Source organism: Elephas maximus, chromosome 6, assembly GCF_024166365.1.
Source record: "Elephas maximus indicus isolate mEleMax1 chromosome 6, mEleMax1 primary haplotype, whole genome shotgun sequence".
NCBI classification, from domain to species: Eukaryota; Metazoa; Chordata; class Mammalia; order Proboscidea; family Elephantidae; genus Elephas; species Elephas maximus.
This window is the reverse complement of record NC_064824.1, coordinates 64,358,761-64,382,126: the sequence shown is the minus strand read 5'-3', so window position 1 is coordinate 64,382,126 and position 23,366 is coordinate 64,358,761. Positions and strand designations below refer to the sequence as shown.

Sequence of the window (23,366 nt, the reverse complement as noted above, 5' to 3'; positions counted from 1 at the left end):
AGGATTTACAGCACATAGGGAAATCACATCAGATGACAAAATAGTAGACAATTGTACCATACTGGGAATCATGACCTAGCCAAGCTGTCCGATATTTTGGGGGGACACAGTTCAATCCATGGCACTCCACCCTTTGGCCTCCAAAAATCCATGTCCTTACTACATGTAAAACATATTCACCCCATCATATCATAGCAAAATTCTTAAATCAACTCCAAGTCCGAAATCCAAAAATTTCTCTTCATCTGTGAAATTTAGAATACAAGTTTTCTGCTTCCGAAGGTACAATGGCAGAACAGGTACAAGCTAGACATTTTTGTTACAAATGGGAGAAATTGGAGAGAAAGAAGGGATAACAGGGACCAAGCAAGTCAGCAGAACATATTACCTTAGCCCTGACAGCATTTACACAATGGCCCTGCCCTCCAGACTCTAGGTATTGGCTACACTCTCCAGATTCAGAGTGGAGGTCCCTCAGCCCTGGGCTTCAGCTCTGCCTTCCAGGCCCGCTTGGATGGCAACTCTGCTCCCTGGGCTTTAGGCATACCATTCTTTTAGTACATCAGAGTGGCAACTCCACCCTTAGAAACACCAGAGGCCTTGGCTCCATCCTTTGAAACTCCAGAGGTCATGGCCTTACCTTTTGAGACTGAGGCAGCTTGGCTTCCTGTGTTCCTTGTCTCTTTAGCTTCTGCTTCCTTGGCCTCTCGGCTCCTCTGTCCTCATACCTGCCTCTGCCTTGCTGGGGCAGGTGTTCCAAAGCTCTGTAGCTACAACGATAAGTGCCTGGAGGCACCCCACCCTGTGAGTAAACTTTGGCCGGAAGGCACTCAGCTGTCTCACTCCATGAGCCAGCTCCAGTGCCATGTCATGCAGGGCTCCTGGTTCTGTTGCTGCTGGTCCTCTGCTTCTGTTTCTCACCATCTGTGCCTTCTCCAATGTTAACAGGTCTCCTCACTTCCTTCTGGATCTTCTATCCATTAACAGTTTCAAAACTGCTTCCACATTTTAGGTATCTGTTAGAGCAGCACCCCACTCCCAGTACCAAATTCCACCTCAGTCATCTAGTGCTGTAATAACAGAAATACCACAAGTGGGTGGCTTTAACAAAGAGAAGTTTACTCTCTCACAGTCTAAAAAAAAAAAATTCTACAATTCCAAATCTGGGGCATCAACTCCAGGGGAGGGCTTTCTCTGTCGGCTCTGGAGGAAGGTCCTTGTCATGAGTCTTCCTTCAACTGGGAGCAACTCAGCACAGGAACATCAGGTCCAAAGGACGCCCGCCCCTGCTCTTCATTCTTGGTGATATGAGGGCCCCCTGTCTCTCTGCTCACTTCTGTCTTTTGTATCTCAAAAGAAATTGGCTTAAGATACTATCTAAGTTTGTAGATCTCATCAATATAACTGCCACTAATCCTTCTTATTACATCATGGTGATAAGATTTACAACACGTAGGGAAATCACATCTGATGACAAAATGGAAGACAATCACACAATACTGGGAATCATGACCTAGCCAAGTTGTCAGATATTTTGGGAAAACAATTTAATCCATGACACCTAGTTTGTAGGATTAAGTAAAGTACTGATATACTTTTGTAAAGTGTCTAGCACAGTGTCCAAACTACAGTAAAGGTTAAGCAAATAGTCATCATTATCATTATGTTGATTCCATGCCTTCCAATAATACCAGAAAAAAATTCTGTTTGTCATTTAGGTCTTTACTGGGATCTTTGCAGCTGAAATGGTTTTAAAACTAATTGCCATGGACCCATATGAATATTTCCAAGTAGGCTGGAATATTTTTGACAGCCTTATTGTGACTTTAAGCTTAGTGGAGCTTTTCTTAGCAGATGTGGAAGGATTGTCAGTTCTGCGATCATTCAGATTGGTAAGTATAAACCAAGCTTACCATTATGTTCTACATATAAAGAATTCTTTCTTTGGGTTTTCATTCTTATTATTTAAAACTTCTGGGGCTTTGAATTAAAAGGCAAGGTTAGGTCTTAATATCTTGTAAAAGTTTATTTATTAATAAATGCATTTAAAGAGCTCAACAGAGCTCTTTAAATACTGGTGATGAGTATTTTAATTTTAGGATCTTGAAGACATGTTCAATTATAATTTGAAGTATATGCTAGTATAATAGAAGTATGTAAAGAAAATATTTTTTTCCCTGATAGGGGACTTACTTCACAGTGAGAAGCTTATGAGTTTACAAAATTCCAATCATTATAATATGTTCAAACTTTATGGATTTGATAATTAAATATCAAATCATTGGCCCAAAACAATTGTTTTGACATCAATTAAAAAAAAAAAAAAACTTTAAAGACTAGTTAAGTATTTTTTTCTGACGTATAGGGCTTCATCACAATGTCAGCATGAAAAAAATTTATAAAAGTATCATAAAATAGAATTAAGAATAAATGATCAATTCTAAAAGAGATAATATTAAAAACCATAATTTAAGACTTTTATAGCGATCCTGAACTACAATTACACATTTCCTTTCAAAAATATGTATGGTAATCCATGCCAAAGCAACAGGAATGTTGAAAATCGTTGAAAATGAAAAATAGGAGTAATTGAGTTTAGGAAGGTAGTAACGGAAATAGTACAGGGCTTAATGTCTGCATAAAATTTAGAACAATCATCAAGATTGGAAACATTACTGAAGGACCCTGGTGGTCATGGCCACCAGACCTTCTGTTGGCCCAGAACAGGAACCATTCCCAAAGCCAACCCTTCAGACAGGGATTGGACTGGACAGTGGGATGGAGAGGAATGCTGGTGAGGAGTGAGCTTCTTGGATCAGGTGGACACTTGAGACTATGTTGGCATCTCCTCCCTGGAGGGGAGATGAGAGGGTAGAGGGGGTTAGAAACTGGCAAAATGGACACAAAAAGAGAGAGTGGAGAGAGCAGGCTGTCTTATTAGGGGGAGAGCAATTGGGAGTGTGTAGCAAGGTGTATATAAGTTTTTGTGTGAGAGACTGACTTGATTTGTAAACTTTCACTTAGAGCATAAGAAAAATTAAAAAAAAAAAAAAAAAGATTGGAAACATTGAGAATGTCTTCATGGTTATTAATGTTAAGCTTTGTGTCTGCTTTTAGCTCCGGGTTTTCAAGTTGGCAAAATCCTGGCCAACATTGAACATGCTGATAAAGATCATTGGTAACTCAGTGGGGGCCCTGGGTAACCTCACCTTGGTGTTGGCCATCATCGTCTTCATTTTTGCCGTGGTCGGCATGCAGCTCTTTGGTAAGAGCTACAAAGAATGTGTCTGCAAGATCTCCAGTGACTGTACGCTCCCACGCTGGCACATGAATGACTTCTTCCACTCCTTCCTGATTGTGTTCCGTGTGCTGTGTGGGGAGTGGATAGAGACCATGTGGGACTGTATGGAGGTCGCTGGCCAAGCCATGTGCCTCATTGTTTACATGATGGTGATGGTGATTGGAAACCTAGTGGTACGTAATCAGATGTTCAAACATTTAAACTTCTTTATGGGTAATTGTTACATGATGATATAATCTGTTATTTCTATAATTTTAAGATGACTTACATCTGAAACTACTAATTATAATAGAATATTGATTATTTTAATACAAAGAAGAACAGAAAAGAAAATACTGTCTTAATTTATCTTCACATATAACCCATTTTTACATTTTTCAAAATAACCTACTCATTTTAAGGCAAAGCTTTCTACTTAGTTTTCTAAGTTTGATAGTGATGTCAAATGAATTAAATATGTGGTTTTCATGCTTCTTAAAAGTTCATTCAAATATTAAACTATACTAGTAAATACTATATGATTAAGGCAACAACAGAATGAAGTCATAAGGAAAGAAGGCAAATGAAGTCAGTGGTCCTACTGCCTTAGAGTCACAGATAAGATTCACATCTATAACAGGGATTGGCAGACTATGGCCCACAGGCCAAAATGAAACCATTGCCTATTTTTTTGTGGAACTGTGAATTAAAAATTATTTTTACATATTTAAATGCTTGAAAATATCAAAAGAAGAATAATACTTCATTACACATGAAAATTATATGAAATTCAAACTTCAGTGTCCATAAAGAAAGTTTTATTGGGACACAGACATGCTCATTCATTTATTTATTTTCTATGGCTACTTTCGCACTACAATAGCAGAGTAGTTCTGATAGAGGCCCTGTGACCTACAAACCCTAAACTGTTTATTGTTTGTACTTTGCCAGTCACTACTCTACAGTATCTCTTTTGCATAGCAACCTCCCTGCTTCTCCATTAGTGTTTTTTTAGCTTGTACTCCTTCCCAGTTTCTTTGTATCTTCTTATATCTGTTGGTGAAAACTTTCAAGACTCCAATCAGGAGAAAATTGGGGTAAGATGCTCTTCCATAAGCTACTCAATATCCAATGTCCTCACATTGGCTTGGCTCATGTGGTCAGCTTGGTATCAAACCCCTAACTGGGTATTCCAGAAAGAGGGGTATGCTACCAGCCATATGGTAAGTACTTTCACTTCCCACTGGCTTGAAAAGAAGTTGCTGACAATTTTTTTGTCCTTGCAGCCCCCATGTCAAAATGTTACTCAAAACCTAGGATAGAAACCAAAGTTCAGCAAATTGCATCCTAAATGGGACTGTGCCAGACCTATACCAACTGAATTAAGCAATTCAAGTTCCAGACCCTTATTGAACAAAAATATACACATCGTGAATTACCATCCTGTAATGCTTTATCATCCTCCAGTTGTTTTAATAAATATATTTTCTATTTGTATGTAGGATTAGAAATCCCTGCAAATATGGAATGGAATGTACCTTCTCTACTGGGTTGTTCTTTGGAGTTTAAGTTTTGTATTCACAAGCTTTTGTAGTGAGATTTATTTGTATATTCCTTCTTAGAAGATTTTTAAGATAAAAATATTGAAACGTCACTCTTTGTAAGGTATAGGATGTCAAAACATACCACACCAAAGCCAAAGGTCACAAGTAATATAAATGTTTATTACTCAAGTGTATGTAAAGTGAGGAGGATTCCCTGGGCTCTCAACAAATAATTCGTTCAATGTTTTTAGTATCTTCTGCGTGAAAGGAAATGTATTTAAGGTTTGTGAGGTGTTCAAAAAATGTACCTATGATATAATCCCTGTCTTCAAGATACTTACAGTCTGTTTTGACAAAGAAAAGTGGTACACAAAAATTGTCAGACAAGGAAGAAGTGGTAAGTGCTGGCAGTGAGGTAAAAAATAAAATGCTCTTGATATTTGGAAGAGAAAGAGAGAAGGTCTAGATTGTTATTCAAGGACAACTTTTAAAGTGGGGCTTTAAAGAATGCCTAATACAATATTGCAGCATGAACAGAAGTGAAAGGCAACTAGCTTTATACTTATAAATAGGTGAAATATGCTGCTGTCTGTTTAATTCATATAAAACTGGTGATGAGTGACTCATATTGGGCATTCGTTAGTTATTTGTTAGTGATAGTGGGAAAATACGTATATAATTCACAAAATTTATAACCAACTCAAATAATTAAGGAACTACCAATAATATTTGATTAGAATCTGAAAGAAAAAAAATATTTATGATATAGTCCTCTGTGTGTTAGAGTTATATGTTAGACCTATTATTTTTTTCTTTCTCTTATTTATTCTTTAGGTTATCTTACTCCCAATTAATTGAAATGGTTAATAACCATAAATTTTAGAGGGTAATTTAGGAAAATAGAAGATTTTAGTCAGCTCAAGTCTTCATTAGGAAACTGGTAAAGACTGTTCATCAGAATGAGACTTTGAATCAAATATAGATTTTATTAACATTTCTTTTCTTGCCTCATGTGATAATGGATAGGTGACACAGAATGGACCAGGTTTTATTTTGTGACATCCATTACATTACAATAAAATATTAAGAGTCTTGTTATGATTTTTGAAGGAATGAATGTTATTATAGTATGTATTCTCAATGAAGAAGTAACACAACAGATTTGTATTATTGAAAAGGAAGTCCATTAACACTTGCCTTGCTTAGGGACGTCAAAGCAATAAAATGGGCCCTATCAACATTCTTATTAAAACATACACATACACAAATATACATTTCCTACTGAGATATATGTTTTCATTGACAAGAAAGAACAAAATGAAAATGAACTATTTCAGAATTCCTTAGTGATCAATCAAAATTGCTTTCTATGATAACCAAGCAAGTCCTTTTTTTTTTTTTTTTTTTTTAATGACTTGGACAGTTTTGACCTGCCCTCTTCTACTCACATCTTTGAGAAATTGCTTTAGGTCTGGACAAAAATGAAGGATGAGTCCCTTCTCCTCAGTTAGGTCTAATTTTGGTTATTTTAATATAAGGTAGACATTTTTGGACACAGAGACTTACATCAAAGGGTCATCCAATTGCTTTTTGTTTCCTACATAAAACAATGTTTAAATACAATTTACATGTTTTCAGCCCTCTGCGAGAATTCTTTTTTGTTTTGTTGTTTTTGTGTTTTGTTTTTTATAATATTGAGTTCACCTGGATCCCTGCCTCAGGGAAGAAAAGCATAAATGGTTTTGTTCACAACCAGGATTTTGCTTCAAGGATAGGAGTTGCTTTTACCTCTTTTGTAACTTCTTCTAAGGCCAAATGATTGGCAATGAACCAACTCAGTCAAAATGCCATTTCCTCATTTGAGTCAGGTTCAATGGGCAGGTCCTTTTCTATGCTTTGAAAGCCACATTAAGTAGCAAGCTGGCACAATTCTTGGACAGAACATTTTATTACAGGACCTATACAAAAATTTTTCTTTTTTTTTTTTTTTTATACAAGCATTATATGTTCTTTTTGTTGCAACAAGTGATATTTTTCTTCCTGAAAAAGTGAATACAGATTTTGGTCTGAGGATTTAAACACAGAAGACATAGTTGAAATTTTCTTGTTCTGCTTGTTTCTCACAGGTAACAAATAGTAATTGTAGGGGAATATCAGAAGGGCTTTTTAGGTCCATAAAAGGGAATTTGACTAAAGGACTCTTCCTACAGAGATGAACTTAGAAATGACATAATGACAATGGTGAGGGACCAATCTCTCTGCTCTCTGTGTGCTTTAGTTGTCTAGTATTGCTATAACAGAAATACCACAAGTGGATGGCTTTAACAAGCAGAAATTTATTTCCTCACAGGTTAGGAGACTAGAATTTTCTAGGGGAAGGCTTCCTCTCTCTGTCGGCTCTGGAGGAAGGTCCTTGTCTCTTCAGCTGCTTCCTGGTTCCTTAAAGATTTCTGTGTGTCTTAGCATCTATCTTACTCCATCTTCCCTTCTTTAGCTTACTTGTTTAATCTCCTTTATGTCTCAAAAGAGATTGACTCAAAACACACCCCACACTGATCCTGCTTCATTAACATAACAAAGGCAACCATTTCCAAATGGGATTATAATCACAGGCATAGAGGTTAGGATTTCCAACACATATTTTGAGGGAACACAATTCACTGTACAACACCATGATATTCTTTCATGGGTATTGCTGATCCTCTGCCCCGCAGAGTTCACAGGAGCTACTATGTGGAGAGAGTGGCCAGGAGTCTACAGTCTCCTCTGCCCATGCCATACGTTCTTATCTATATGTGAAGAAGTGCAGATTTTCATTGCTGGTTTAGATTTTGGTCTGTATTTCAGAAAAGCGTGCTTATTTTCTTTTTTTCTGTCTCCTATTTCTCCACCCCCCAATCCTACCCCAATGTAGGTCCTGAACCTATTTCTGGCTTTATTATTGAGCTCATTTAGCTCAGACAATCTTACAGCAATTGAGGAAGACACAGATGCAAACAACCTCCAGATTGCAGTGGCCAGGATTAAGAAGGGAATAAATTATATGAAACAAACCTTACGTGAGTTTATTCTAAAAGCGTTTTCCAAAAAGCCAAAGATCTCCAAGGACATAAGACAAACAGAAGATATAAATGGTAAAAAAGAAAACTACATTTCTAATCGCACACTTGCTGAGATGAGCAAAGATCTCAATTTCCACAAAGATAAAGATAAGACCAGTGGTTTTGGAAGCAACATGGACAAATACCGGGTGGAAGAAAGTGACTGTCAATCATTTATCCATAACCCCAGCCTCACAGTGACAGTGCCAATTGCACCTGGGGAGTCTGATTTGGAAAATATGAATACCGAAGAACTTAGCAGTGATTCAGATACTGAATACAGCAAAGGGGTAAGATTACTTTATACACATTGTGTTTCATATTATTAATAGGTATGAAATGAACGAAAATGTAAGATTTTCCATTATTAATTTTTCTAATATTGCGTGCTGATGGGTATTTGGGTGTGTGTGTGTGAGTTTATACAACTACCTGATTGTTCATCTGATAAGGTTTTACTTAACGGCATTTAATAATTGACTTAATCATCTTCTTTAGCCATATTTGGAAGCACCAACTTATTTTTGAGCCTTTCCTTCTTTCATCCCATATTTGTTATCAGTTGTAATGTCATCTCCATTCTCCTTCCACGTTGTCTATTGAATCCACCTGTCCTCTTTACCACCGTTACCTTTGCGCTCACTACTTCTTACCTGGACCATTTCAAGTGAAGTCCCAACTAGTCCCTCTGCCTTCATTTTCCATCTATTCCAATCCACTTGTTTGATTAAATTTTCTGGGGTCCAATCCTTATCATGGAAACCCTGGTGGTGTAGTGGTTAAGAGCTACGGCTGCTAACCAAAAGGTCGGCAGTTTGAATCTACCAGGCTCCTTGGAAACCCTATGGGGCAGTTCTATTCTGTCCTGTAGGGTCACTATGAGTCTATATTGACTCGACGGCAACGGGTTTGGTTTTTTGGTTTTAATCGTAATCGTATCATTCCCATCCTATGATATACCCATGGTCCCCAAAGTCTTCCACATTATGGGCTGTATGTATAGCCTTTACACTGTGGCTCAAACTAGCTTGGACCATCTGTGTCTTCTAGTGCTCACCTGTAGATCCTACATCTGTATCCAGCCAGCTTCCTTCTGGGTCACAAACACTGTCTACCTTTGCTTGGGATTTCCTTCTCTGGTGAAGATCTTATATACATCCTTCAAGTCTTAGCTCTCAGGTTGCTCATCTGTAAAATTATTAGTATCTAAATTAAAAGGTTAGGTGAAGATTAAATAAATTAACACATGTAAAATGTGGTACTCAGAGTGCTGAAAGGTGTTAGCTATTACATCCTTCCTAATTTCTCCCCAAACACATGTGATCTCTCCTGTTTTTGAACCCCACATAGTTTTATGCCTCTTCCTGGATTTATTATTTAGCCTTGCATTTTAATTTTTTGAGAAATTATTTTATGCATCAAATGGTACTGTAAACTCATTGAGATCAGGAATTATTTTTTAAACCTTTTTTTTTTTTGATACCTTCCCATCATGTGGTAGTGTCTACTCTAAGTGACTCAAAGTATGTACTGAACTATTATTTGTAGTAATATGGAATATAATAACCAAAGTGAGTTATGCAAGTACTTTTTATGACTTCTCTTTGAAGTTTGAAGATTTCATTTTTAAATAATTTATTTTTCTTTTTTTAGGTCACGCATTAGAAAGTATTTGTCAGGCTTTTGTCAGATACCTCCTATCTCCTTAACCCTATATTAAGACCTGGCCTCCATGAATTTATAGTAGATTCTGAAATAAAGATTAATACATATGGAATATAGAATTTACAGTATATTTTAATATATACAGTATATATACATACATAATATATATAATTATATGTTATATAATTTTATACATGTGCATATGCTTAAATTGTGTAGCTAATACTGTAGGTGTTGTAAAATAAGGAAAGCAGAAGCACTGTAGCCCAATGTGGCGATGCATTTAACTGGAACAGATGAGAATGAAATCACGGATGGGCTGATGAGATTTGAATGAATAGAAAGATACATAAAGGCATTCCAGGCAAAAGAAACTTATTATGGTAAAAACCCCTGCACATAAATCTTATTCATTGTATTTCTTTCACCATTACTTAAGGGAATTGTTGAGTTGATACTGTTCTCCTAAGATAATATCAAAGTTTTCCTTCACTTAAGGAAACATTTCAGAAATGTATCCTATCTCACGTAATACATTATATTGGAAACACCATGGCTTGCTTATGTTTTTATGTCCTTTTAAATCAACAATAACATTTAATTTGAGAGAAATGAAGTGGCCAAAATATTACTGAAATTTGATGTATTTTAGTAAACTTCAAATTATCTTTTTTTAGCCTCTGTCTTTTAATCTCCATTAGTTTTTAATGAGATCTGAAATATTAGGTTCATTACATTATTAAGCTAGCTGTTTTTCCATACCATTTTAAGTGACCCTAAAGTTTAGTGATTACAGAGTCCCCAGAATGACATTATAAAAAAAGATTACCTCATTCTTTGGGACTACAGAGCTGGTATTGTGCCTTTACCGTATTGCAGAAAGAAAATAAACCAAAGGATGTTAAGTACAAGTGTACACCTCTGCTGAGCTGTAAGCTCATTAGCTTTCTCTCTGCCTGTCTTTAGCTGATTTGAGCAATAAAAGCCTCATTATTCTACGTAAAGGTAACAGTCCGTTCAGCCCTAGCTTTGTTTAATATATATATATATATATATATATATATATATATATATATATATATAGTGGTCATAACACGTTTGGACTCTTCTGTGTTCTGACACCCAGACTTTTCTTTCTTGGAACAGCCAGATGATGTTCAGCCCCCTTTCTCTGGTTCTTAGTCTTCTTTTTCCTAGTGGAATTTTGTGGTATTTATTAGAACTGTTTTCTGTGAAACCTAGGCAATGAATAACTCAGACATGTGCATTAAAATTTATTTCTGTTAATTATTTTTATTACAGTTACTTGTATAATTTTTAATATTCCCTTCCTAAGGTTGCTGTGGAAACCCTGGTGGTGTAGTGGTTAAGTGCTACGGCTGCAAACCAAAGGATCGGCAGTTTGAAACCACCAGGCGCTCCTTGGAAACTCTATGGGGCAGTTCTACTCTGTCCTTTAGGGTCACTATGAGTCGGAATCGACTCGACGGCACTCGGTTTGGTTTGTTTTGGTTTCAAGGTTGCTATCGGAATCGACTCGACAGCAACTGGTTTGGTTTGGTTTTGGTGGCGCAGTGGTTAAAGCACTTGGCTGCTGACCAAAAGGTCAGCAGTTCAAACCCACCAGCCTCTCTGAGGGAGAAAGATGTAGCTGTCTGCTTCCATAAAGATTTACACCCTTGCAAACCCTGTGGGACAGTTCTACTCTGTCCTGTAGGGTTGCTATGAGTCAGAACCGACTTGATGGCAGTGGGTTTGGTTTGGCTTGGGTGGGAAAGTGATTCACCACTGTAAGTCCCAAACAACACAAGTTCTTGTTGGGTAAATGATGTGTGTACACCTCTCTGACATGTCCCTCTCTCTCCAGGACAAATTGACAACTCCTTCCACTTACACTCTTTTTCTATGCTTTGCAGACACTTCTTCTAGAGACTCTGCAATGCTTCGTTGCACTTGGTGGTTAACACACGGGTCTCCCCCTGCTTGACTGAAAGTTCCTTAAGGCTAAAGACACTTTATATATCTTCACATAGCCAGTGCCTAGCATAGTGCCGGGTACACAGTAAATGCTCGATATGTATTTATTGAGAGAATAAAATGATTAAATAAATTGTGCATATGTGTTTCTAAGTAGCCAAAGAAATTATTTCCAAGATAGCAAATAAGGAATAAAATACTTTATATACTTCAAAAACATTTACATGCAAGAAATAATATCCTACAAATTTCAAAGTTTGTGGTTACTTTGGCTTGAAGATGGAAAACCTGGGTATCAAAATCAGATTCTAAAAATGCCTTTGAAGAACAGGAATCTGAATTTTCTTTTGTAGCCCATGAACCCTTCTTGAAAGCATGGCATTTTGTTGTTAGTTGCCTGAAATTTAAGGCGCTTTCAATTATGTTGTCTAATATTAATATTCTTCAGTATTATTAGTTTCCTTGTCGTGCCATTATGGTCATATCTACATGAGAAAAATGTACTTTTCTTTTTTATTTCTGTGGCCTATGAGTATAATATACAGAGTAATATAGGTTGTCCTAAGGAATACATAAACTAGTTAGATCATTTAGCACAGTGTTTGAGTTGATGAGCCCTTACAAAGTATTATCTACAATTATTCTTATTGTTTTGAATTGATCATCATTATTATCATCTAAGATAATCATGTTCTTATTGACAGACACTGGCATAAGCATATAGACTTTAAGACTTTGTCTTTCTTCATAAGAAATTTTCCATAACATATCTCAAAGTATGTCATCTTGAGTATGTATATTCAAACGCACTTGACCGTATACTGGAATTGAAAATTATAAAGGTTCAAGACTTACAGGAAGTTTGTTAGAACACTTAGAAGGAACATTAAGATACAACTAACGGTTCGAGGATCTTTTTCTCCAGCAGCTTGAAATTAAAATATTTGTAATATGACTTTTGTTTTTGTTTTTTCTTTTAGTTTTGTCTACTAAAAAATGCAGGTTGTCTTTATGGATCTGGAGTGCCTGTTAGCCTTCCATGCTAATCTCCGCCGCTCTAATTCCTGTAATCGTTAGGTTCTACTGCCCATCCAGATGCAGTCCCCAGATTCTTGAGCTAAGTCTTCCCCACTTTGTAACCTTCTTCTCTTTCCAGGCCTCAGATGGCCTTTGAAATATTGATTGCGACTTTCCTGAGCCTTTATGAGACAAAAAAAGACAAGTTTTCATTACCCGATAGACAAAAACTCGTGATTCAATACATTTGGGCTATTTAGGTCTTGGCCATCGCCTTAGTGTATGGTTAAGGCTCTAGGCAGTACGATTGGTTTGGTGTCTACTACTAACCTAAAGGTTGGCAGCTCCAACCCACCCAGTGGCACTGTAGGAGAAAGGCCTGGAGATCTGCTTCCATAAAAGATTATAGCCAAGAAAACCCTATGGAGCTGCTCTACTCTGTAACACATGGGGTAACCGAGAGTCAGCCTACTCTGTAACACATGGGGTAACCATGAGTCAGAATCGATTCAACAGCAACAGGTTTGGTTTAAAAAAAAAAAAAAAAAAACCCACTGCCATCGAGTTGATTCCGACTCATAGTGATCCCATAGGACAGAGTAGAGCTGCCCCCAAGGGTTTCCAAGGAATGGCTAGTATATTCGAACTGTCGACCTTTTGGTTAACAGCCAAACTCTTAACCACTGCCCCACCAGGGCTCTGGTTTTGTTTTAGGGTATGATTAAGAATGCAGACTCTGGAGGCAGAATTAAAAAAAAAAAAATCCAAACCTTCTACAGAGTCAATTCCAACTCATAGCAACCCCATAGGACACAGTAGAACTGCTCCATAGGTTTTTCACGGCCGTAAATCTTTACAGAAGCAGACTGCCACATCTTTCCTCCACAGATCAGCTGGTGAGTTCAAATCACCATCCTTTCGATTGGCAACCGAGTGTTTAACCAGTGTGCCACCAGGGCCCTTGGAGGCAGAATACCTGGCTCAAATCCAAGCTCTGCCACCTAGAGCTATTTACAGCTCTTTTTTTTTTTTTTTTTCATTTTCCTTGTATACACACTAGAGTTGTAACGAAGATTAAATTATGTAAGTAAATAATTGTACAAATGCCTGTTGGAGAGTAAATACTTTATTATAGGTATAGGGTTGAGTAGTCAGGTACACATTCAAAGTAACTATTTGCTTACAGGTTAAATTTAAGAGAGGTAGCATTATGTGGAAGGGTGGTTCACATTTTTAGTGTTTAAAAAACACACTTGGGGAGATTGTTACGTGCCTTTTCTGGGCTGTATTTTCTGTATTCTCTCGTCTGAATCTCATGCACAGATTCCCTGTCAACACTATTCCCAGTGGTCACTGTCATGGAATGAGTTGGTAGGGAAGATGAACCATTTCATTCTGGCTTGCTTTGATCCAGGTTTTTAAGATATTATTTTCTTCCTTCAGGAGTGGGATGTATTTTTCTTGTTGCCTGATTAGTAACCTACATTTTGAACAACAAGAAGGAGCATATCTGACCTTTGACCTGTCACCCCCCCACAGCCCCTCAAAACTCTTATGGCCTAGCATTCTATTTTCCCAATATATTTTGCTGAGATTTTTCAGTCTTCTTCCTGAATTAGCTCTCAGACAAGTTTCTTTGTCCTGGTTGAAACAATGAAATATATACTCTAGAGTAAAAAAGAGAAAATATATGATAATAAAACATCTTACCTGAAAATGACCAAATAGATGAATTCAAATAAAATGTTTAGTAAAACATCTTAAATGCTTCTGAGGAAACAGTTGGCAATTAGAACATCAGCATGTATTTGAAGATACAACTTGTGTCTTAGAATCAAGAAAGGCCGTTATCATCTCATGCTACCATAAGAATAAAATTGCTATCACTGCTCCAGGGAACACGGAGACTCAACTGATTGCTCTTCTCAGCGTCCGCCTCTTCCCGAGGCACGGTGCTGTCCTGTCAGCACACAGGAACATTAACGATGCGCTACATAGGTTTTTACTATTAGCAGTGAATCATTTCCTCATTATGAGCCTCAAATGGAGCATGAAATGCACCCGTTCACTCAGTAAATATTTATTGAGACATACTGTGCTCCAGGCATCTTGCTGAGAATTACTTAGGAAAAAAATACTGATTTTACCCAGCTGCAATAATTTAATCTGACTGCCCTGGTAGCACAGTGGATAAGACCTCAGGGCTGCTAACCGAAAGGTTGGCAGTTCGAATCCACCAGCCACTCCTTGGAAACCCTATGGGGCAGTTCTGCTTGTTCCTATAGGGTTGTTATACTTGGAATCGACTTGACGGCAGCAATCTGGTTTGATCATCTGGTTCAACTAAATTTTCAGTAGTATAGCTATTTTTTTAAATTATGCCAAGAATCTACAAAAATAAAAAAAATATGTATTAGTGGAAAGCTTTTTCTTAGAGGGTTAAAGGGACATTTCCTTAGATTTCAGTCATTACAGGTGATTTCTGCCTCTGCTATAAAGATGAAAAATGAGATATTTTGAAGAATGTAGCATTGATTTTGGAAGTTCATATAAAGTCTAGGGAAAAGCATTAAATTTATCACTTACTCTCCAAGAATTTTAAAAGTTAACAGTCCTATATGATCTTAAAGTACTATAGACTCTTAAGGCTTCTAGAGAAGCTTCTGTACGTACCACTAATCTAATCCCCTTAGTCTTTACTGCTTTCTTTGATGGAGTCCCTGGGTGTGCAGATGGTTAATGTGCTCTGCCGATTTACTGAAAGTAGACAACTAGACCTTTTTTCTGAGGAACCCCAGATGGACTCTAACCATTCAATTAGCAGCGAGCACATTAATCATTTGCAACACCCAGGGACTGCTCCCTGGTGCTAGGACGACTGTTTGGAATAGTCCTGAATTGAAGCAAGGGGACCAGGTCTTTGTACACTGCATCAAACAGTCATTGGATGCAGCCTCTCCCTCCACCCCTCTAAGAGAGGTCGGTATAACCTGGGGTGAAGCTGCTCCCTTCTGCCACTACAATTCCCAGAGAGACACTCAGCTGTAAGTGTTCAGAAGCCAATACTCCTGGCAGCTGGAGGAATGAGTGACTTGCCTGAGTGCGGGATCCTGGGTAGTACACCACAGCATCCGCTACATTACAGAGACCATAGAGAGTAAGAGGATAATTGATCAACTTCAGCATTTGAGAGGTGGGCAGAAAAAAAAAAAAAGCATGAAAGAGACTAGGGAAAATATACAGACATTAGCCACTTTCACATACACTATGTAATTATTTTCCTTATAATAACCCTGGAAAGTAGATACTATTGATTTATATTTACAGATAACCGAGATTCTAAGAGAAAAGGAAAAATTCTGGTTATTCGCTTACATATCTGGCGGGAAGAGCGGGAAGGGGGAGTCTTAAATTTTGAATTTCAAGTTCTAACCACCATGCCACTTGCTAGAAAGGTAATGGAGTTGTAAGTTGTTGTTGTTAGGTGGCATCAGGTCAGTTTCGACTCGGTGACTGACCCTGTGTACAATAGAATGAAACAGTGCGCAGTCCTGCACCATCCTCAGAATCCTTGTTATGCTTGAGCCCATTGTTGCAGCCATCGTGTTAATCCATCTCCTTGAGAGTATTCCTCTTTTGTGCTGACCTTCTACTTTACCAAGCATGATATCCTTCTCCAGGGACTGGTCCTTCCTGATAGCATGTCCAAAGTATGTGAGACGAAGTCTCGCCATCCTTGCTTCTAAGGACCGTGGTGGCTGTACTTCTTCCAAGACAGATTTGTTTGTTCTTCTGTCAGTATTATTTGAGAGAGGAAGAATATAATTATTTGACATTATACCCCTGTTATTTTGCAATCCGGATCGTATTTTCTATTATAATGGTCCTGTCCATTTGCTGATTCATATTGCTCTCTTAATCATCCATAATTCTGATTTATTAGGTTATACTCTGCCTCAATAATAATTCTTGGTTTAAGTTTGGGTGTTTAGATTTGCTGCCCTCGAACCGTATCATATTCCCTTTTTTATTAAATTGATTTTCTACTCCTAGAATTTTATTTCTTTCTTGAGACTGTATAATTCTTCCTTTTCCATCCACTCAGTATTATCTGTATATTTTATATATTATAGTATGCATGTGTGTGTGTTTATAAAAAAAAAATTTACTAAAATATTATAGGATGCACCCCTATTCTTTCATTCATATTATTGATAAATATGATAAACTCCTCTGGACTAAATTCAGGCCTTTCTGGTTACTATCCAGTGCATTCTCCCTCTGGTGACAACCGTGCTGAGGTTAACAAGCTCTTGGTAATACTAAGACATACCCAGCTCTCCCTAGCTTGCTGATGAGACTGACATGTGATTCAGAACCATTACTAAAATCCAGCTTTAAAGGTTCTTCTTGGTCTACATGACCTATCATGTCATTATAGAAAAAACATTAACTTGGCATCATTTCTTCTACATACCACCACTTTGTTTTCTTTCAAGCCTCGTGCTCTTTCAGGACAATGTGTAAATTAACACTGATTTACTGTATCATCGTTAACATTAAAGCTATATTAATGTCTCAGGCGTGCGCATATTGCTACCTTAAGATACGCCTTTTCAGGCCCTATTTATTTGAATAAATCTCTTTTATTTAAGGGCACATGAAGAATTCCCATATATGCAATTTTTTGGTATTATTTTTGATGTTTTTGCCGATGTATAAGTTAGAATTCCTTTTAGCTGCATGCAGTGAAAACCCAGCTACTGGTGCAACTAGATAGAACATTCTGTTTTCCACATGAAAAGGCGTCCAGAAATTAGCAGCCGCCAAAGGCTCCTAGCCTCCACCTGCTTTACTGCTGTGCTAGCCTTAGCTTTGTGTCTTTCTTCTTCTTAATATCTACAGTCACAGATGCCTGTTCCACCTATAGCCTCATATCCAGGTCCCAGACAGGAAAGAGAATTAAATAGAAAGGAGCAGAAGTGGAGCCTGACACACTTGCCTTAGGAAAGCCAAATATATATATATCCTCAGCAGATTTAGCTTATGTTTATTGGCATGAACTGTGTGACATGGCCAGCCCTAATGATGAGGGAGCCTGGCGGAGACAGGATATTTATCTGGGCGTATTGCTTCTCTGAATAAAATTTGGACTCTGTTAGTAAGGTACTCTGGGAGATACTCCTCGAATATTACGATGATGACGGTGATTGTTATTCCTTTATGAAAATGTCCAAAGAATTGAAGGAAAGCAATTTTATGTTTTAAGACATATAGAAATTAGGCATAATTTGGGGAAATGTGTGTGTGCGTTATAAGTAACATACTTTTAAATGATGAAATATAAAATTGCCAAGAAATAAAATTTAATTTTTATTTATTGGATTAGAAAAAGATTTTTTTTTAATTAGCAATTTCATGTGGTTCAACATAATATAAAGGTAAGGAAAAAAGGTAAACTATGAGCTTTATTCTACCTTTGTATTTTTTACTATTTAATTGTATGAATGCTAGGTTACGGTTATTTCACTCATTTCTTAGATTTGTGTGTAATAGAGAAAACAAAAGAGTTCTACTGCTGTATGCCCAGCATTATGATACACACAGAGATTACTGCTCCATAATTACATTCCACAAAAAATTTTGGCACTCTAAATTATTGGGCTCTACAAATATTGGGCCCCCAAAAAACCACAGAAAAACTTTCTGCACTTCAGAGGCAAATAATAGGCAATCATCACCATCAAGGAGTTTATAATCTAAACAGCTTGCACCTAAGGCAAGTATGCAGTTTTAACACAGGGGTACATTCCATAACAGGATAATAGACCAGTGCACTGGGAAGCGTTGAGTAACGGCCTATGTCAGGTTGAGGAGCTATGAACGGAGGTAACGCTTGAGCCAGATGCTAAAGAACGGAGATCAATTCACTGGGCAGACATGATGGAAAAGGAAATCCCAGGCAGAAGAACATTCACATTGTTCACCTGATTCACTCATTTATTTATCCATCCACCCATTCAGCATTCAATTTTGGAAGTTGTCATCTTCGGGAAAGGCTTAATGTGCTCACCTGTTATGAAGTATGTTCCTTTTTTTGATTTGGTAGAAAGCTGTTTGAGTAGTTGCAAAGATCAAGGTAAAACGTTTTATGTCCTTTTACTATATGGTGATTTTAATTACATTGTTTTCAGGTCTGTCTCTTTTTATCAAAGCTTTTTCTTTAAAGAGGCAGCTACTGCCTTCATCAAGAGAGCAGGTTAGAGTTTTGCTCATTACTGCCTTTTAGAAAATATAATAACCTTTTCTAGCAATGTTTTTGACTTAACAAGACTTAGGGATTTGTTGCAGGTACGCCTTTGGGGGAAGCTGACATTTGATCATATCTTTTATTTAAAAAATCTTTAAAAATTCACTCTTGTAAAAAAATAAAAATATACACTCTTGTACCAAATTCTACTTAGACCATATTTTTTTTATGCTCTTGTACCAAATTTTACTTTCAGGTTGGTTAAAACTATTTAATTTTTTTTTTTTTTTATCTGTATTGGATATTTGCCCATACTCCATAGACATAATGAAATATTGGTCTAACATTTAAATCAGTGTTTCTTATCTTTTTTAACATTTGGATAAATTCAAAAACATTACTTTTCATGTAATGCTATTTGAAGTGTCTAAATGAATTAAATAAATACTTAAAAGTAAATCAAGAAATGGTAATTTTAAAATATTCTTTTTCAAAACCCTTACTCCCATCCAGCCCCGACATTGAGAATCACTTATTTTAAAATATTGTTTGTTGTGTAGAAAAAACAAAATACAAAAGATTGCTTTAGCACATTATAGCATTTCAATTTAACTCCTACATAAGCAGAATTATATAATTGTTCAGTTGATTCTTTTAAATCTGTGTTGAATGATATTTAATTCTTATCATGGTTTCAAATGTATTGCTTAACATTGAGGAATTATATAATGAGCATATAGCATGTATTTTCAAACATATAACTAATTTCAACTTACAGTTATGTGACCTTGAACATTTTTAAATCACAGTTGACTGAACTGTTTCATCATCTGCGTTTCCAACCTTCCATACTTAACCTTCTTACTTCTCACAGGGGTAAAAATCAAACTGGATCAATCAAGAATGCAGCTCTGTGCTTTTAACCAGGCAGAGACAAATGTGACCACTTTTACACAGGTTACCTAAAAAAAAAAAAAAAATCATACATATATGATATTTTTTTTTCAGTGTCTTGCATGCTGTTCAACTACAAAATATTTCTGCCTGACCCATTGCAAGAAAGTAGAAACATACAGTTGTTCCATAGATGAACTGACATCACAGCATGTCATGGGGCAACTCCATCATTTTTTGTGATTCTTTTGATGGCTTCCTTGACATATCTCTCACGTTCTTAGATGATTTCAAGTGCATGCTCTACGGATTTTTGTTGGATGGATTATAAAAGTAAGATATAGAGTATTAACAGAGGCCATTGGAGCAGTATGTGATATGAAAACCTCTTTCAACTTTCCACTCAATTTAATCTCTCTCTCTCTCTCTATATATATGCCCTCCTGGCATAGTGGTTAAGAATTTGGCTGCTAACCAAAAGGTTGGCAGTTCAAATCCACCAGACACTCCCTGGAAACCCTGTGGGGCCATTCTACCCAGTCCTGTGGGGTTGCTGTGAGTCAGAATCAACTCAGTGGCAATAGGTTTTTTTTGGTTCTCTATGTGTGTGTGTATATATATATTTATGTCTATATATATATATTTACATATATATATCACATTAAATTATCACATTTACAATCAATACCTTAAAATTCTATTAAAAACAGTTTTCATAGGAGAAGAATTTCAGGCATAAAATCTTAGAGCAAGAAAGGTCCATTCTAGTTTTATCTCTGTATTTACAGATAAGATGATGGAGGCTCGTATGCAGCTTAGCTGCTTTCCGAGCACACATTTAGGGAGTTGAGGGCACAGCCTAGGTATTCAGCTTCTAATCTAAATGTTGAGTACATTTCCAACTCATTTTTAGTGCAGTCATAACTAGGATTTTAATTTTAATCAATTCAGTAATTAACATTTTATTTTTATTTGGTCGTATAGACATCAATTAAAAGTGAACAGACCCTGTGTGGAAACCAATGAGAGAAGTTATAAGTGCTTGAAATGCTTAATTTGATTCTAGAAGCAATTTTGCTCCTTGATAGAACGAGCTTCTGATTGTATATGACCGTGAAGAGAGAAACAGAATGGCCTCAAAAGCCGAAAGTTCTAAATGAATATGTTATGAAGTAAATACTAAATCTCTGTCAATAAGATATAAAACCCTTTCCCTAAAATTAGAAAAAAATAAATATGTATTCCCTTATCTAATTTTTCAAACAAATATAAAGAAAAGGGCATACTACTGAGACATGGTATTTTGTTTTATATTGGCATACACTGTTGAATGACTGAACTCTTAATAGCTCCTTGGGGGGGGTACAAAACCCATATTAATAAGAACCTTGCCTTTTTTTATAATCCAGTTCATATTTTTAATTTCTCTCTCATTGTTAGGATGTTTGTATTATTGTTATCCACTGTGGAATGATGAAAACAAAACTTGATCCTGAAATTGACACACGCTAGGGACAATAATGCTAACAGTTTTAAAATGGATAACAAAAGGAAGAAGTGGTGTCAGTGTTCCAGTTTACTCACAGTTAATTTTAGATGTGCTTCTGAGTAGAAGTTATATTTTTGTACTTCAAATTGGTTGTGATTTAGAGGTAATTATTTTCTTAGAAAACAATTTTATTCTAAAATGTAGTTAAGTTTCCTGCAACTGGAACATAAATAAGGAAACCCTGGTGGTGTAGTGGTTAAGTGCTATGGCTGCTAACCAAGAGGTTGGCAGTTCAGATCCTCCAGGCGCTCCTTAGAAACTCTATGGGGCAGTTCTACTCTGTCCTATAGGGTCGCTATGAGTTGGAATCGACTCAACGGCAGTGGGCTTGTTTTTTTTGTTTGTTTGTTTGGAACATAAATAAAGATGCACACATCTATTACTGTATCTATATGCATAAGTAAAACAATTTTTGAGAAAACTGTTTCCAGAAATTATACCCAGACATACCATAAACAGTTTTGGACTCCTAAATTATTATTAGTAATGTTTTATACCAAACTACTGTCAGAAAACATGAGATGCATGTTATGAAATGTTCATCTCCAAATAAACTAAAAACTCTGAATTTTTTCATTTATGGAGAATTACTTGAAAATATGGGATTTTTTTTTTTGTACATTAACAGCAAATTTGTCCTTTAAGGGTTTTAGACTTATGCATATTTACCAGAAGCCCCATATATAAAGGATAAGAATGATATATCCTATTCACGTCAATCTTTATTTTACATTGTTTTACAATATTAGAAATTCACTTTTTTTAATAGTAATCGTCCCATTCGTTGGACTTTGTCTTTCCTTGCCCTTCCTATTTGTGAATAATTTTAGGTAATAGGAGAAATCATTTAAGTGTACAAGTATTTAGGGTTTTTTTGTTTGTCATTCTGGGTTTTTTTTTTTTTTTATTAATTGTAAGGTTTTTTTAAGTTATAGTTACCAAATTTAGGTCTTAGAGTCCATGCTTTTATCTCACATTTTGCCTTCATGTTTATTTATGCCCCAATGATCGTTTACCCTAATCATTGCAATTTCTAGCATGCTTCAGTAGTAGAACTGTTCATTTCTAAAGATTTTAAAGACATTTCTTTTCATATTACCCACTGTATTCCAGCTACTTAAATACCTATTCTCTGCAAATACCATAGCAGTTCTGTGTTAGTGCATAAATCCCTTGAATGTGGGCACTTTGTGTCTCAAGACTGCCTTTTCATTGGAATGCAAGTCCAAGTTGATACTATATAGAGTCTGGCTGAGAAAGCTAGAATCAGTCTATCACTCTTCTGTGAACACGCATGGTAAAACGTTGCTTGTTTTTATATTCAAGATCTTATCTTCTAGTTACCTAAATGATTTGTTATATTATTGGATATAAAGGACACTAGGTAGAAGGTCCTTGTAATATTAAGAACTCTCAGTGACACTCTGGAATTATTTTGAATTTCCTTGGTGTTGGCTGAGATTTGACCTCATTATTTCTTCAACATGCTGTCTGTGATGGAACAGTGGAGCGGATGTCCTGCTGAATGAGCAGCTGTTCCTAAACAGCTTACACAATATTTCTTTCATAGCAATAAAGAAAGAACATTAGGAAGGAAAAAGCTTGGTTTTCTGGTCCTTTCCTGGAATTGGAGCTGGAATTTAGTTACTTTAACTGTAATATCAGCCAAGAGTATATTATAACAGTAAGTAAACAGACAATCTTCTGCTAAATTAGTCAAAGTAACTTGAAAATGCAGATAACACAGGGGGAAATACTACTGACTTTTTCAAATATTGAGGATATCTGTAGTATTTTTTTCAATTTGGGGCATCATTTTTTAAATAGAATCTTGACAAAACCAGAGGGAACAGAAAAGCATAGGAAAGACCCGGACCAGCCCAGACACTAAACATATAAAGGAATTAAATATGATTACACTCAAGATGAAAAATATAACCGATAATATTATAGATGATCTCTAATAAATAAAAGGCTGTAAGAAGAGAATGTTTGCATTTCACCAGAAGGCAAAAATAATGCCCTAACTATTGCAAGGGAAAGGAAAGCAGATTTGTGTTCTACACCGGAGAATACATTTTAAAATCAA

General features: G+C 36.4%; 1 protein-coding gene across 5 annotated transcripts in view; it reads left to right on the top strand.

Annotated features, from left to right (window-relative positions):
• SCN9A (sodium voltage-gated channel alpha subunit 9) overlaps nt 1–23,366 on the top strand; it is a 190,453-nt gene that overhangs the window by 116,112 nt on the left and 50,975 nt on the right. For all 5 annotated transcript variants that reach the window (XM_049887354.1, XM_049887351.1, XM_049887350.1 and 2 more), the window contains 3 exons: nt 1,719–1,892; nt 3,118–3,474; nt 7,739–8,215. In XM_049887354.1, coding sequence (XP_049743311.1) covers nt 1,719–1,892; nt 3,118–3,474; nt 7,739–8,215 — 1,008 coding nt within the window. The remainder of the gene's footprint in view (nt 1–1,718; nt 1,893–3,117; nt 3,475–7,738; nt 8,216–23,366) is intronic.